This window comes from Cryptomeria japonica, chromosome 1, assembly GCF_030272615.1.
Source record: "Cryptomeria japonica chromosome 1, Sugi_1.0, whole genome shotgun sequence".
Classification (NCBI taxonomy): domain Eukaryota; kingdom Viridiplantae; phylum Streptophyta; class Pinopsida; order Cupressales; family Cupressaceae; genus Cryptomeria; species Cryptomeria japonica.
The window spans coordinates 675,568,975-675,584,442 of record NC_081405.1 but is presented as its reverse complement, the minus strand read 5'-3'; the positions used below and the strand labels follow the sequence as shown (position 1 = coordinate 675,584,442).

Sequence of the window (15,468 nt, the reverse complement as noted above, 5' to 3'; positions counted from 1 at the left end):
TACTAATTTCCCACAATCTATACTAAATCTGAGGCATAACATTTCACCTACAAAACACAACATTTACAATGCTCTCCAAGACCACCTTGTATATATAGAGAAATACAACAAAGGAGGAAGCTTCAAGATGAAGATAGAAGACGAGGTTGTGCAACTCGGCACAATATTCCAGCCACCTAAAAGCATGATATCTTCAAATGACTCCCTATTCAAACCTCCTAAGTTGGGCATCCAAAATTTACTATCTTGAGGTATGTCAAATTCTCTTACACCTCTTACAACTATCATAAAAATAATCATTACTAACAACACTTACAGTTGTAAGAGAATCAATCATAACAGTGTAACAATAGCTAGCAAATCCTCTTACAATTTGTCATAGCCCTGTTTTGGCATCCACTTTCTCCATGCAAAGGTGCTTCTAATACTTGTCCATTCTATCATAAATTGTCATAGGTTGGTGTGTCATGAAGTTGTCATTGGTAGGTGTGTCATAAATTTGTCATTACATGACACTTGTCAACCACCACCACAAAATTCCAAGGTCCTCTAAGTAGGATGCCTAACTCCATGTGAGGACAAAATAAGCCATTTCACCTTACTAGCAGGATTACAAATCAATATCCCAACTCCCCATAGATGATGGAATTACATGTGCAAACAAAATTATCCTCATAGGATCATAAATTAACCAAATATTAAATAAATGAAACCAAATACCAATGTTAGGAATTGAAAAGGTTGAGACACCTTAATCACAACATTCTACCACTTGTCAAAGACCTTTCAAGAACCAAACAATCAAATGCAAGGGGCCAAGAGGCTCATATGACTAGAACACCATCTGAACTTCTTTGTGCTCACTAGTTTTGTCAATGCATCTGCAACATTCGTCAAAGTGTAAACCTTCTCCAATTTTGCATTCCCATCATCTACCACATCTTGAACAAAATTGAGCCTAACATCAATGTGCTTTGTTCTAGCATGGAAAGTCAAATTCCTCGCTAAGAAAATAGCACTCTAACTGTCATAACAAATAGTAGTCAATCCAACATCAAACCCAATATCTAAACAAAATCGTTTAAGACAAATGGCTTCCTTGCAAGCATGATTAGTTGTCATGTACTCTACTTTTTTTGTGGACAATGCAACTACATCTTGTCTCTTACTCATCCAACTCATGGCACCACCATACATAGTAAAACCATAACTATGGTGGATCTTCTATTGTCAATGTCACCTACCCAATCTAAGTCCACATATCCATGGATACTCATAGAATGAAAACACAAGGAATAGTCGAAAGTACCTGTCAAGTGTATGAACACTCTCTTAATTGCATCCCAATGCACATGTCTACCATTAGCCATACATCCACTCAAGATTCTCATTGCTTGTACAATGTTTGGCCTTCTATAGACCATAGCGTACTTAAGATTGCTAACAACACTTGCATATGACATATTCACCATGTCCTCCACCTCATTATGAGATTTTGGACAATCCTCCAAAGATAATGGCATTCCTAGTGCAACAAGAACTATCATAGATCTAAAAGATGTCATGTTGAATCTCTCCAACATTGTATATGGAAAACACAATGAATACTTGAAAGTACCCGTCAAGTATATGAGCACTCTCTTAATTGCATCCCAATGCACTTGTCTATGATTAGCCATATATCCACTCAAGACTCCCATTGCTTGAGCAATGCCTAACCTTATACAAACCATAGCATACATAAGATTACTAATAGCACTCACATATGATATACTCACCATGTGTTCCACCTCAGCATGAGATTTTGGATGATTCTCTAAAGATAATGTCATTCCTAGTGGAACAAGAACTATCATAGATCTAAAAGATGTCATATTGAATCTCTCCAACACTAAATTCGCATACATACTCGGACTCTTCTGATCTCCATCCCTAGAATGTACCTAGTTGCATCTAAATCTTTCATTTCAAATTGTGTTGACAACTAAGACTCCAAGTCAAAATCAAATATCCCTTCTCAAACAGTTACATATCATCCACATATAATGCAATAATTAGAATGTGACCATTATCGGTTTTGAAATAAACACAATGATCAGATTTAGACCTCTAAAATCCAAAACTCAACACATAGGTATCAAAAAAATTCACCACGGGAGACTGATTCAGGCCATACAAAGACTTTTTCAACTTGCAAACCAAATTTTATTTACCTTTCACCACAAAATGACATATAAATCTCTTCCTCCAAATCACCATGAACAAATTATATCTTTACATCCATTTGCTCGATTTCCCAACCATGAGTTGTAGCAAGTGATAATTAGAACTGAATGGATGTTAGCTTTGCAATGGGAGAGAAAATCTCACCACAATCTATTACCTCAACTTGGGAGTACCCCTTCGTGACCAAACATGCTCTATGCTTCTCAACGCAACCATTAGGACCTAATTTTTTTCTTGAACACCCATTTGTATCCTACAGGCTTACATCTTTCAAGCAAAGGTATGAGATCTAAAGTATTCTTCTTCTTCAAATATTCCATCACATTGTTCATGGCTTCCATCCAAGAATCTGCATCACTCATACCCATAGCTTCTCTAACAATCCCAGGCTCATCAATGTTAACAATTGAAGAAAAAATACAACTGGAATCTAACAATGAATAACCAAACCTATCTAATTGCCACCTTATTGTAATAGACCTCTTTAAAGTTCGAGGTTGAGGTTCTTCATCTTCTTGTGAACTTTTAGAGCTACTAGAACTCTACTCATCATCAAGTCAATTAGGAGCTTGTAGTTCTTCTCTCTCCGTGGTAGAAGGAATTTGAACCACCTCCTTATTATGTTTCTCCTCTTTCTTTGGTTATGGCTCAATAATGGAAGGTTTCATCTCTCTAAAAATAACACTTCTTAGATATAGAGAACCTTGTCTATCATTAGATCTCAAAGCTTTGACCCTTTTACATCGACACCATAGCTGATAAAGATACACTTCATTGCCTTATTCTCTAACTTAGATTTTTTTTCACTTGGAACACAAGCATGAGCTTCATAACCAAATACTCTAAGATATCTAATCGAGGGCTTCTTTCCTAACCACACCTCCATAGGTGTCTTAGCAACAAGTTTTGATGTAGGAGATGTATTTACCATATAGTAGGTGGTGGATACAACTTCATCCCAAAACTTTTGTTTGAGGCCAACACCACTAAGCATACTCCTAGCCCTCAACATCAACATCTTGTTCATCCTCTCTACAACTCCATTTTGTTGAGGGATGTATGGAGTTATCTTATGTCTCTCAATTACATGGTCCGTATAGAACTTATCAAGCAAAACTCACCACCCCATAATTGCTTGTTGTTAGTCAAGAGGGCAAGTGAGTTGGCTCAGAGAGGAATGCCAATGCTCCATCGATGTTGTTGTGATGATGTCTCATGTCAAATCAATAACAAATTTAGCTATGCAATCTGCAATGGCATTCCCTTCATGGTACACACATGAAATAATAAACTCATCAAACTATTTTATCTCTTCCAAAATATGTGTTAAACGTTCACTCAACCTCCAACTTGGTGTTTGCCTTGACCAAATTACATTCACCACAATCTAGGAGGCACCCTCCAGATGGATCTGGCCACACATAATCAATTTGCCTATGCAGATGCCAAGGCCGCATAAAACTTTGCCTCATTGTTCAACGTGATTCCCATCCTAGCCCCCAACACCTCTAAAACGTGAGACTCATGACACAACATCCAGTGGCTTCTACTTAACATCTCTTCTCACCTATATGGGCAGATTAGTCTACCCAACCCCATAAACGGGGGCATAGTCTTTAAATTTTATATCTTGAAATTAATTTTAAAAAATAAATTTTGAAATAATTAATATTTACAAGTTGTTTGATGTTTCATGAGTGTGGATTACCCTATCTTATAAATTAACATATGGGTACGTTTCATGCGAAGCTGTAACCACTCCCATAAAATAAGCTGTAAGCTATTACACACAAACCGTATAGCTAAAACAGTAATTTATTTCCAATGTTAGAGTTGGCATTGACAGACAGACAGATTCAGGATGGCTACAACCTTATTCAGATACCAAATAATCAATAAAAACCAGAAGCCACAATTTAGTCCTCTGTATAATAAGTACATTTTAACAACTACAGCTTTTTCAGGAAACTCGAATGCAAATTCATTTGATTCCTGGGAAAGCATTGAAACATATATTTCCCGTATGTTGACGGCATCTGGAAACACAAAATGCGTAAGTACAGGCCAGCGGGTGCATACCCACATGATTAAACACGGATTTGATAGCCATGAATATCTGTCGACGGGACTTGAAATCATGTACGTCAAAAACCAGAAGTTAATGGATGCACGCAAAGTATTTGATAAAATGCCTGAACGAAATGTTGTCTCTTGGACTGGTATGATTACGGGATATGCACTGAATGGTAGAATGGATAATGCCTGCCAATTGTTTGACGAAATGCCTGAACGGAATTCCGTCACTTGGAGTGCTATGATTGCGGGATATGCGCAGAATGGACAGCGGAAAGAAGCCTTAAAATTTTTTTGGAAGATGAGGAAGGAGAACGTGGAGCCAAGGCAGTGGACGTTTGTAACGATCGCGAGTGTTTGTGGGGAGATTGGCGATGTTGAGCAGGGAAGACAGGTACATAATTATATTATTAAAACTGGATTTTTGTCATGTGTTGCAATTGAGAATGCTCTTATTACAATGTATGCCAAATGTGGAAGTGTAGAGAATGCTCACGACGTGTTTGACAGAATGCCTGAACGAAATGTGGTGTCGTGGACTGCAATGATTGCAGGATTTAATCAGAACGGTAGAGTTGAGGATGCGTGCAAACTTTTTGACAAAATGCCTCAGAGAAATGTGGTCTCCTGGAATGCAATGATCAGTGGCTTTGCTAGGAATGGGAAGCTGGAGGAGGCGCGCAGGCTATTCTCTCAAATGCCAAATCCAAATGCGGCTACATGGAATGCAATAATTGCAGGATATGCTCAACATGGATATGGCGAGGAGGCACTTGATTTGTTTTCTCGACTGCAACAAGAAGGCAATATCAAGCAAGATTGTTATACCTTTTCTAGTGTTCTTCAAGCATGTGCCACTGCAGCAGCTATTGAAAAAGGTAAACAGATTCATTCACACGTTATCAGATTGGGTTTTGAGTCTGATTTATACGTTGGAGGTGCCCTTGTTAACATGTATGCCAAAAGTGGAAGCATAATGGATGCTCACCGGTTTTTCGAAAAAATGCCACAACAGAATGCAGTCTCATGGAATGTAATGATTGTTGGATTTGCACAGAATGGCCATGGCTCAGAGGCACTTCGCCTTTTTGAACTGATGCAGCATGCAGGAATAAAACCAGACGCAATTACCTTTGTGGGTGTTTTAGTTGCTTGTAGTCATACAGGTCTTGTGGATAAAGGTAAGTTATACTTTGATTGTATGATACTAGAGCATGACATTATACCAGGAGTGGATCACTATGCCTGCATGGTTGACCTTCTTGGTCGTGCTGGCTTCCTTGATGAAGCAGAATGCTTCATCAACAATATGCCAATTGAACCTGATGCTGTTATTTGGAGAGCATTGCTTGGTGCCTGTAGAATTCACTCCAATTTGAAACTAAGCATACGTGTGGCAGAACGTCTTTTGGATCTGGAACCAGAATGTGCATCAACTTATGTACTTCTGGCAAACAGTTATGCTGCAGCTGGTAGGTGGGATGATGTAAGGTTGGTTAGAATAATGATGAGAGATAGAGGGATTAAGAAGGATCCAGGATGCAGCTGGATTGAGTTCCAGAACAAGGTTCACAGATTTGTAGTAGATGACTCATCACATCCACAAACACATGCTATCTATAAACTATTGGAGGCATTGACAGAGAAAATCAAGGAAGAAGGGTATGTACCCGAGACAAACTTTGTGCTTCATGACATTGAAGGAGAGCAGAAGGAACACATGCTCTGCTATCATAGTGAGAAGCTGGCTATTGCTTTTGGAATTAGCAATATTCCCCCTGGTGCCACCATTCGAGTTATCAAAAATCTCCGTATGTGTGGTGACTGCCACACTGCAACAAAATTCATTTCGAAGACTGTTGGTCGAGAAATTGTTGTAAGAGATGCTAGTCGCTTCCACCATTTCATGAATGGGTTTTGTTCTTGCAAGGACTATTGGTAATTTTGGGTTTAATCCAGTGATAGGAAAAAGCTCATCGAGTTTTTTTGTCACCTTCATCTTTGCAAGCCTTTTCTGTTTGTGGTAACGTGTTGTTTGGGTATCAGTGCTTCTAAATGTTATGGCTGCAATTCGAATTGTAATTACATCGCAAGCACGAGAATGGGGTCGGGCAAGTAATCCTGGCTTCCGTCTTTAGGACATGGATTCAAGTGCTTGCAGCTTGGATGAAAAGGTAAAAAAGTTTAATTAGTTGGTGTTTTGTTTTGACGGTGTCACAAGTTATGTGATGGTTTGGTTAGATAAGCACGGGAAAGGGCCCGGACCCGCTACAAATCTGCCTTAAGGCAAACAGAGTGAATCTCACCAGGAGTGAGGCTAGTCAAAAATTAAAACAGATTCTATAGAGCAGAACAGACAGGAAAACCCAGTAAGGGACCAACCTACTGATTACTATTACTAAGAAAATTCAGGCCTTTCACCGCCTGCCATTCCTTCTGCACCAAGTGCAGCTGCTCCTCAAAATAGAGACACACTTAGGGCCCGAATCTAAGTTATGTGATGTTTTATCACAATAATGGGACTCATTTCATGTGTAATGAGTAACAGAAGGAGAATCATTTTCATAAAAGCCATATATGCCACCTCTTTTGGCCTGGGTGCAAGAACGCTAATAAGGTCAATCCCTCTAAATTTTTAATGATGAACAAGAATCCGTTATTTCAGATACGAAGGAAAAAATCCAAATGTCACCTGCAGTTCTTGCTTTTGTGTATTTCTTGCTGATTTTTGTTTTTTTATGGAGGTCCAGACCTGCCAGCACAACAGCCCAGCAAGGACATGAAGCCGGCGAGCTGCCAGCACAACGAGGACCTTCACAAACTATTTTTTGCCTTAACCGTATTAACTGCTGAATTTGATTAACATTCTTTTCAATTATACATCATAATTCTGCATGCCACGTTACCATACAACTTTTATGGTCCCTGGTCTTGCATTTACATTGCCACCAAATTGGAAAGTTTTGGTCATAAAATTATGGCAATTGCAATCCTGCACAAGTCCTATATCTTGAATAAATGACCAAGATCATTATGATTTCGTTTATCTGTGAGCTTTGTAAATGGAAGCTTTATATGTATTAACAGTATTATCTCTTATAAAACAACACAAAATTATTTTTAACTAAAGAAAAAAAAATTGAGATATAGACACGATTCGAGAAATGAAACAAAACTTCTTATGAGATAATCCAACAGAAAATATTTTCTCATCTTTTTTTTTTAGCAATAAATGAGGGAAAATTATTATTTGATATCATATGTCCTTACGAATCTGTAATTACATTCTATGTTGCATTTGATAACTAGAACGAGTGAATTCGCTTGTAGCAATCTCTTGCATTCAAAATTTCTGAAGGCTTCTGCAAATGGAGCCTAACATGAACATGCAAATTTGTTCATTGGAATCTCCATTTGACATATACAAAATTGAAAAAATATTCTTCTTTATTTATTCATATTTACATGGCAAGATCAAACATTAGATTTTTTTAATGAGTACGTGATATTTATCCATCTTTTGCCTGATTCTATTACAACTCAACTTAGAGCAAATAATTAATCTATATATTTTTCTTTAGGATTTTAAAGCCAGCACCGGAATTAATTATATAATTTTGACGAATATATGTGTTAGTTTTTATTAAATTAAAAATACATAATTAAAGAATTCAAATAAAGTAAATGCAGCATTTATTTCAAAATTTAGATGGAGGAATATATTATTGAAAATGTCAAGAATTGATTTCTCAATATGCAAAAAAAGAGGGTCTTGTTAGATGACTATCTCACAATCTATAAATTGGTTATAGATCACTCTAATACATATTTGCACTTACAAAAGTGAATCTAGTATGCAAAAATGAATCTAATTGAAATAAGTGAACTAACAAATAATCAATGATTGTTATAGATATGCCTTCTTATTGTACTAGTTTCTAAAGTAGGATAGTGTCAAGAGACGCTATTATGAAATTTGCTAGACAAAAAATTGTTCTTCTTTTGTCAAGGTCTTATATAGACTAATTTAATGATGATAAACAAATATCAAAAACAACAAGAAAGCATGCAATATGCTTAAGATGATGTAAGGAAGTGATGTAATCTAATGCTCTATGTAAATATTTTTTTCTTCCAAGGTGTAGGGCATAATTCAAAATAGATAATGAATGTTCTTAAATACAATATCATAACACACAAGCATGCACTAGGGTGGCCCACAATAACAAGTAGAAAAAAGTGACAAGGTTCAATTTGAAATTTGAGTTTTAAATTTTTTAACATTTAGATCTAAATGAGTGGAAGTAACTTGTGTGATTTTTGCACTCAAGAATTTGAACCAAGGTAATCAATGGGAAAACTAGGGTTTGGAACTACTTCAAGAATATGTCACTTGTAAAACTCTTATTGTATAAGGACAATTTAATTGGAGTGGGCCCAAAACATAAGTGAAAAGCACATAGGTATGCAATTTTTACCATAACATTTTCCCCCCACTTCGATGTGTATGCAAACTATTGTGAAAATCTATGTCAAAGTAAAACTAGTAGCCAAAATGGAAACAAAACATTTCAAACAATCAAAGAATATAAATATATGTGGTGATTATTATATCATCCTTGCAACAAGAGCTCCATCAAACACGTGCAAAAGCAAAAAAATAATATAATGAGCAGCATTTGCCATAGTTAAAAAGGCACTAACTATAGCTTGTTTGAAAACTATCTTCAAAAACAACAAAAGTAAAAAGGAGAAGGGTAAGATATTTCATCTAAGTGGATAGTGATAGGATTCCAACTAAGTGGAAAAGTGATTTTGACTACATGCTAATGATTCTTACAATGTAGAGAGAGCTGAAAAAATCCCTTAAACATGGGAATAACTATGAGAAAATCCCCTCAATATGAGAATACCTATGAGAATATCCTTGCAAATTATACCTCACAAAAGGAAGATTAGTGACATATATGCCTACCCTCCAATTAGTTGTATACAAAGTATGCAAGGAATTGGAAGTAAAGATAACAATATGTGATTATTTAAAACATGCAAAAGTACAAAATATATCATCATGTAATAAGGAAGTAAGAACATAGGTAAGATGTGAGACATAATCACAATAAAAATCATAAAATATAGGCACATGAGCATAAAATAAGCATGAAATGAGAAGATAAGATACTGATGCATGATAACCATTAGAAGACATATAATTGTCCTAAAAAAATGTAATAATGAAAATTGCATACCTTGTGATTCCTTTTAATATGTTTGGAACTCATTTTAGTATTCTCCTTTGATGTTTGTTTGCATCCCTTTATTCCCTTGTGTATTTGTATCCCTTTGTTTTTCCCTTTGCCTATGTGTTTTCCTCTTTCCCATGCATTTTTCTACTCCTTACTATAAGCGTTCTTTATTTTTCATACTAGGCCACTCAATTGTATATAACCCTTTTTTAGACTTTTTTCTTTTCCTATTTTCTTGCATCTATTAGTTCTCTTCATGTGTAACCACATTAACTTGCCTCTAGATTTCTTCTATTTGATTTTCTAAGAAATTTAGAATTCTAAAATTAAAAATACATTTGTGAGAATCTTTCTCAAATTTCGGTGGTCTATAGCCATTCCTAAAATTAGTATGTGGTTGTGGACAATTTTTTTGTAAGCCTTTAAAATATATAAATATATCCATCTTCATCTCATTTTGAGGATCCACAATCTTCATTTCCTTTTGTTCTCTTGAGATTTTTATACCGCTTTTGGAGTCTTTGTTGGAACTTGGAACTTGAAATTTTGTGAAGATTTTTCTTGTTGTGGAACTTCATTTTGTAGTCATTAGTGCATTGTGGTTTACTCCTTTGTTGCTCTCCAATCCTCTTCCTTCCATAATGTTAAACATTGACTTGTTTTCCTTCCATAGCCATTAGAATCCCAATTTCCCTTGTAAATGTCCATGTGTATATCCTCTTATAATCCCTTTCCCTCACCTTGTCCTTATATATAGGAGTTGAGAAAATACAACACCACAGGAGCCTGAAGATCTTCTGCAAGCCGAATAACCTGTTACAAAGAGAAACAATGAAGCAAAATCTGAAGAACATACAAAACACAGAGAATGTGCTCAAAAAGAGAGAGCTCAATATTCACAAAAATATGTAATGTGATTCTTACAATGAAAAGAAAGAACTCAACCTTTAATAGGTCAAGAAACCCTAAAAAGGGAAAACCTAGGTTTGCACATAATAATTAATTAAAATAATTAATTATATGCACCTAAAGTTAGCTTAAGTGTAAAAGAGATAAAGGGAACTTAAATAATTAAACAAAGAATGTTTAATTAATCAAGTAAATACCCGAATACTCTAACACCCCCCCTTAAGCTAGACTTAGGGAGAAGCTAAAACCTAGAACAGCTACTGAAAGCAATAAAGATGGGTCCCAGCAACAAGGCCTGATCAGGTACCCAAATACAATGAAATCTCTATGAACTGGAGAAATAGAGAAAACCACGTGGGAACAAAACTCTACTCCAAAAAGAGATAGAAAAAATATCACTGAAGCATGAAGACCCTGCAAACTCTGTCGAAGAATAACTACTAATCTGAAGAACATCCACTAAACTAGAACATGACCAGGTAGAGAAGACTGTAATCTGCATGAGTGCCCTCAAATGAAACTACTCGAATCAGGAGGCAAACAAGGCAAAACAACTAAAATCGAAGATACAAATGGCATGAGAAACCAAAGCCTAAAGAGCTGATCAATCGAACCACGGAAGCATTAGAACCAACAGGATAAACCTCCCCATAATGCGGAAGTGGGAGAGGGACAGGAACACTGAAAAGGACAGCCAAAAACAACTACATGACAAAGAACCAAGAACATCAAAGGTGCTGAGACACATCATCATGAGGCGAATGTCGTGGAAGGAACACTCACTTGACAAAGGAAGATGGCAAACAAAGGCAAACATCAACCCCCTCATGGCACTTGATCAACAGTGCATGTACAACGAGACACAAGATATGCAAGATTCCAAGTAAACAATGCATGATGGCACTTTATCTCAGTGTGTTTGCATAATGACAAGCTACAATGATAAGAAGACTAGAAATAGAAACGAGAATCAAAACAGAGACACCCTACTCAGAAAAGAGATCCCAGGACCTGAAACAACCACGATATCCACCAGAGTGCTGAAAAGCAAAAAACTAAATAAAATATGCATGGAGCAGAATCTGGAAAAAAAAACTCATATTTCTGGAAAGTACACAGAACACACTTTCCGAAAATATAAAGTTTTCGAAAAACAGAGGTCGGATGCTCATTCTACGTCTCCCGGAGTGCAAAAAAGAGACCTCACTTTGACTGTAAAAAAAATAGTCAAACAGAAAAATTGGAAAAAATTACCAATACCATGAGGTCGGCCTCGGAACCAGCTTTCCGATGCCTATTCGTTCTCGAAAAAATGACTCCGTATGCCCAGGATAGGGCCAAAAAACCAAACCCCCCCTGAAAAAGCCAAAAAAGGGGGTCTGGTTGCTTGTTGGTGGTCTGGTGGCCAGTGGGTGGCGCACCGGTGGCGATTGGACGGAGATCTGGTGGCTGGGCGGTGGCCGGGTGGCGGCCCAGTGGCGGAGTGGTGGCCTGCCGAAAAAAAGGGCCAAGGAGCCGAAGCAGTGGTCGGGAACTGAGCGGCGACGGAGGTGCAGGGAGGTTTCCGACGGCGGGGGCCGCAGGGAGGCCGGCGGTGAGAGCAGGGCCGGCGGAGCGGAGAGGCACGCAGCCGGTGGAGCAGAGAGGCACGTAGTCGGAAGGCTAGGCTACCGGGAAGCGGCGGCATAGGGGACCGGAGGCGGCAAAGGCCGGAGACTGCAGGGTCGCCGGGGGCCAGGTGTAACTGTCGGTGGGGGCCGTAGAGAAACCGGCGACGGTGGGGCCGGGCCCACATGGACTGAGCGACAACGTTGTACCAACACCCGCAGGGCCTGCAACATGGCAGGGGCCCCACGGTACCCTGCGTACCGTGAGGGCCCCAAAAAACTTTTTGCCCAAAAAAAATTTTTTTTCTTAAAAAGAAACAAAAACTTCTTCTTTTTTTTTCACTTTTTTTGAAATATTTTTTTAAAAGCAAATTTCGGCCTGCATGTCGTAAAAAGGCAAAAAATATATATATATTTTTTAATTTTATTCTCGATCTGTGTGCCAGGGTCGTACGCCCTGGATCTGAGAAAAAAATTCACCGAGAGGCTCAGGAACCAAAATAGGTCAAAATTTATATGACCATAGGGGTTTTCGGGCCTTCTGAGCACGATGGTGAGGTCCGTTTAGGCCCAAAGTTCTCATAAAAAAATCTCAAACCCTAGGTACACAAAAAATTCCTGAAACCCCAGATCTGCTTCCAAAGCCAAAAATCTCAAAACAAGAACAGGCAGCTGCAAATCCAAGCTCTGATACCATATAGGAGTTGAGAAAATACAATACCACAGGAGCCTGAAGATCTTCTGCAAGCCGAATAACCTGTTACAAGGAGAAGCAATGAAGCAAAATCTGAAGAACATACAAAACACAAAGAATATGCTCAAAAAGAGAGAGCTCAATATTTACAAAAATATGTAATGTGATTCTTACAATGAAAAGAAAGAACTCAACCTTTAATAGGTCAAGAAACCCTAAAAAGGGAAAACCTAGGTTTGCACATAATAATTAATTAAAATAATTAATTATATGCACCTGAAGTTAGCTTAAGTGTACAAGAGATAAAGGGAACTTAAATAATTAAACAAAGAATGTTTAATTAATCAAGTAAATACCCGAATACTCTAACATTATACACCCTTGACCATCCTCTTCCCCTTGTTTTTCTTCTTCCATGTCGTACTTTTCACTATTACCAATAGGTTTGTGTGTCCCAAATTATCCTATTCATATTATCTTCTTATTTTCATTGATATTGTTTCTTTACACCAAATTTGCATTCATTGTGTTGGATGACCAATGTAAGCTCCCCTTCAACATTCAATTTTCTTATGTTTTCCTCTTTTGTTAGGTTTTTAATGCAAATGTATGAAAGGTGCTTATTATACAAATGTAATTGTAGACAATGGTGGAGCTCATCACAAATATTTAGTTTTCTAGGACACATTGAATGATTAATGTCACTTACAAGGAACAATTTTGCTCCTTGGTCACAAATTAGTGTTGGGATTTGAGAACACTGAGAGGGGGGGCGGTGATTCAGTGTTCTGCTGGAATCAACAATATTTAACTTTCTAAACCATGCATGTATGTACTGGTAAACAAATAAGCATCTAACAAGAAGCAAACAAACCATCCACATAAATGAGCACCATAATACACATAATTTATACGTGGAAAACCTCAATGAGGAAAAACCACAGTGGGATTTGTGACCCACAATATCAGTTCACTAGCCATATGAAAAGATATTACATAAAATAGGGGTCTGCACTTGTAGGAAGGCACACTGCCTAGAGCATACTGCTCATCACAAAAGAGCCTCACTGACTACAAGCTTTCTGCCAAAGTAAATTACTGAAAATGAACTCAAGAATGCATCTGCTATGCCAGATAGAGTTCTAGTTCTGGTTTTGCTCTGTACCTGTTCACAAACTTGAACTATTATCGATATTACTTCTCCTCCAAGAATGTTTTCCAAGCTATCTATAGATCATTGCATGATATAATGTTCACATACAAAAATGATCTCCATACATATATTTCGCATCTCACAATTCTGCTATACCTATATATGTCTATCTCTATTCCATCACAATACCATTATCATATCATATATTAAATTGATCTAGCAGACTGACTTATATACCTATTACACATGATATGCCTTATGTCAGCTTACAATGTATTTACAAAAGATATTCATTGTCGGCCTCGACAATAATTACAAAATGATTTATTAAATAAATCTTCCTCGATGTCAGCTTACTTGAAGTATTGATGCCGGTGTCGGTGCTAGTGTAGGCCCAAATGCTTCCAATGTCGGTATCTGTCGGTATATGCCTCCTAGTGTCGGTTTGTGACTTCCACCAAATCCTATTACCATCAATGACAACAAAATGAATCCAATGAGTGTCAATTGCCAACAATTAGATCATATGATCCTCATACTTTCCAATAAGCTTTATTTCTTCCTGTTATGCATTTTCTCTTTTATGATTTTTGGTTTTAATAAGAGTAGGTGTGTCGAGATTGTAGACGAGGATTTCTAGTTTTTATACATTTTGTGTGATTTATCCCTCTTCTTTTGTCCTTTATTACTCTACAAGAACATGAGAGTTGATAAACATATCCTAATTCTAGATAAATTTTGGAATCTTTAACACACTTTAACTCATTGTCAAATAGTGTTTGTGCTTTCAAAATTCCCAATAGTTTATCAAAGCATCATAAGTTCTCCTCCAATGTTTTGTTGAAAATCTAAATTCCATAAAAAAAGATAGGAGTTAACTTTCTCAATTGCTTGTGGAAAACCTAATTCATGCATATTGGAAACTTACTAGCGCATTTTCCAAACCAAATGTCATGACTAAAAACTCACAATGGATATAGTGACATCAAAACTTAATCTTGTGAATATCCTCCTCTTTGACTTTTATCTAATGGTAACCTAGCCTAAGATCTAGTTTTGGGAAGTATATCTCTTTGTGAAGATTGTCTATCAATTCATCAATTTTGGGAACAAGGTATCCATTCTTCGTAATCTTCTTGTTCAATGCTCTATAATGTATACCCATATGCATTGTGATATCCTTCTTCACCGAGGCCATATAGGAAGAAAAGGGACTTGAGTTGGGTTTAATGTGTCGATTTCCAATATCTCCATAATGGTATTTTAATTTTCCCCCTTATGTATTTTAGGGTGATGATAGGGAGTAGTAATGACAAGCTTAAAACCATCCTCTAAGTCAATGATCCTCTCTTAGCCTCTTTTTGGATATCAACCTAAAGGAATGATGCTAAATATTTTACTATCATTGTCCAAGATGCTCTATACCTCTAAATGTTATGCATTCTTTCCTTCAACAAGTTTTGTTTGAGTCACCAAACATAAGTTGCACACATGTCTTGTTCATGATGGAAAATCCTCTCCATTATCTTAATTGATATAATCTATGGTGCTTTATTTTCA

General features: G+C 37.0%; 1 protein-coding gene across 1 annotated transcript; it reads left to right on the top strand.

The window, feature by feature from the left end:
* Positions 1–3,962: 3,962 nt before the first annotated feature.
* On the top strand, positions 3,963–7,401 carry LOC131026744 (pentatricopeptide repeat-containing protein At4g02750). Its single transcript, XM_057956678.2, has 2 exons — positions 3,963–6,916; positions 7,050–7,401. Exon 1 carries the CDS (start codon positions 4,088–4,090, stop codon positions 6,239–6,241), a length of 2,154 nt encoding a protein of 717 aa, XP_057812661.2. The 5' UTR covers positions 3,963–4,087; the 3' UTR covers positions 6,242–6,916; positions 7,050–7,401.
* Positions 7,402–15,468: the final 8,067 nt, after the last annotated feature.

Excerpts from the sequence above, each read along its gene's own strand:
- LOC131026744 (XM_057956678.2), top strand. The coding sequence starts at position 4,088 with ATGGCTACAACCTTATTCAGATACCAAATAATCAATAAAAACCAGAAG.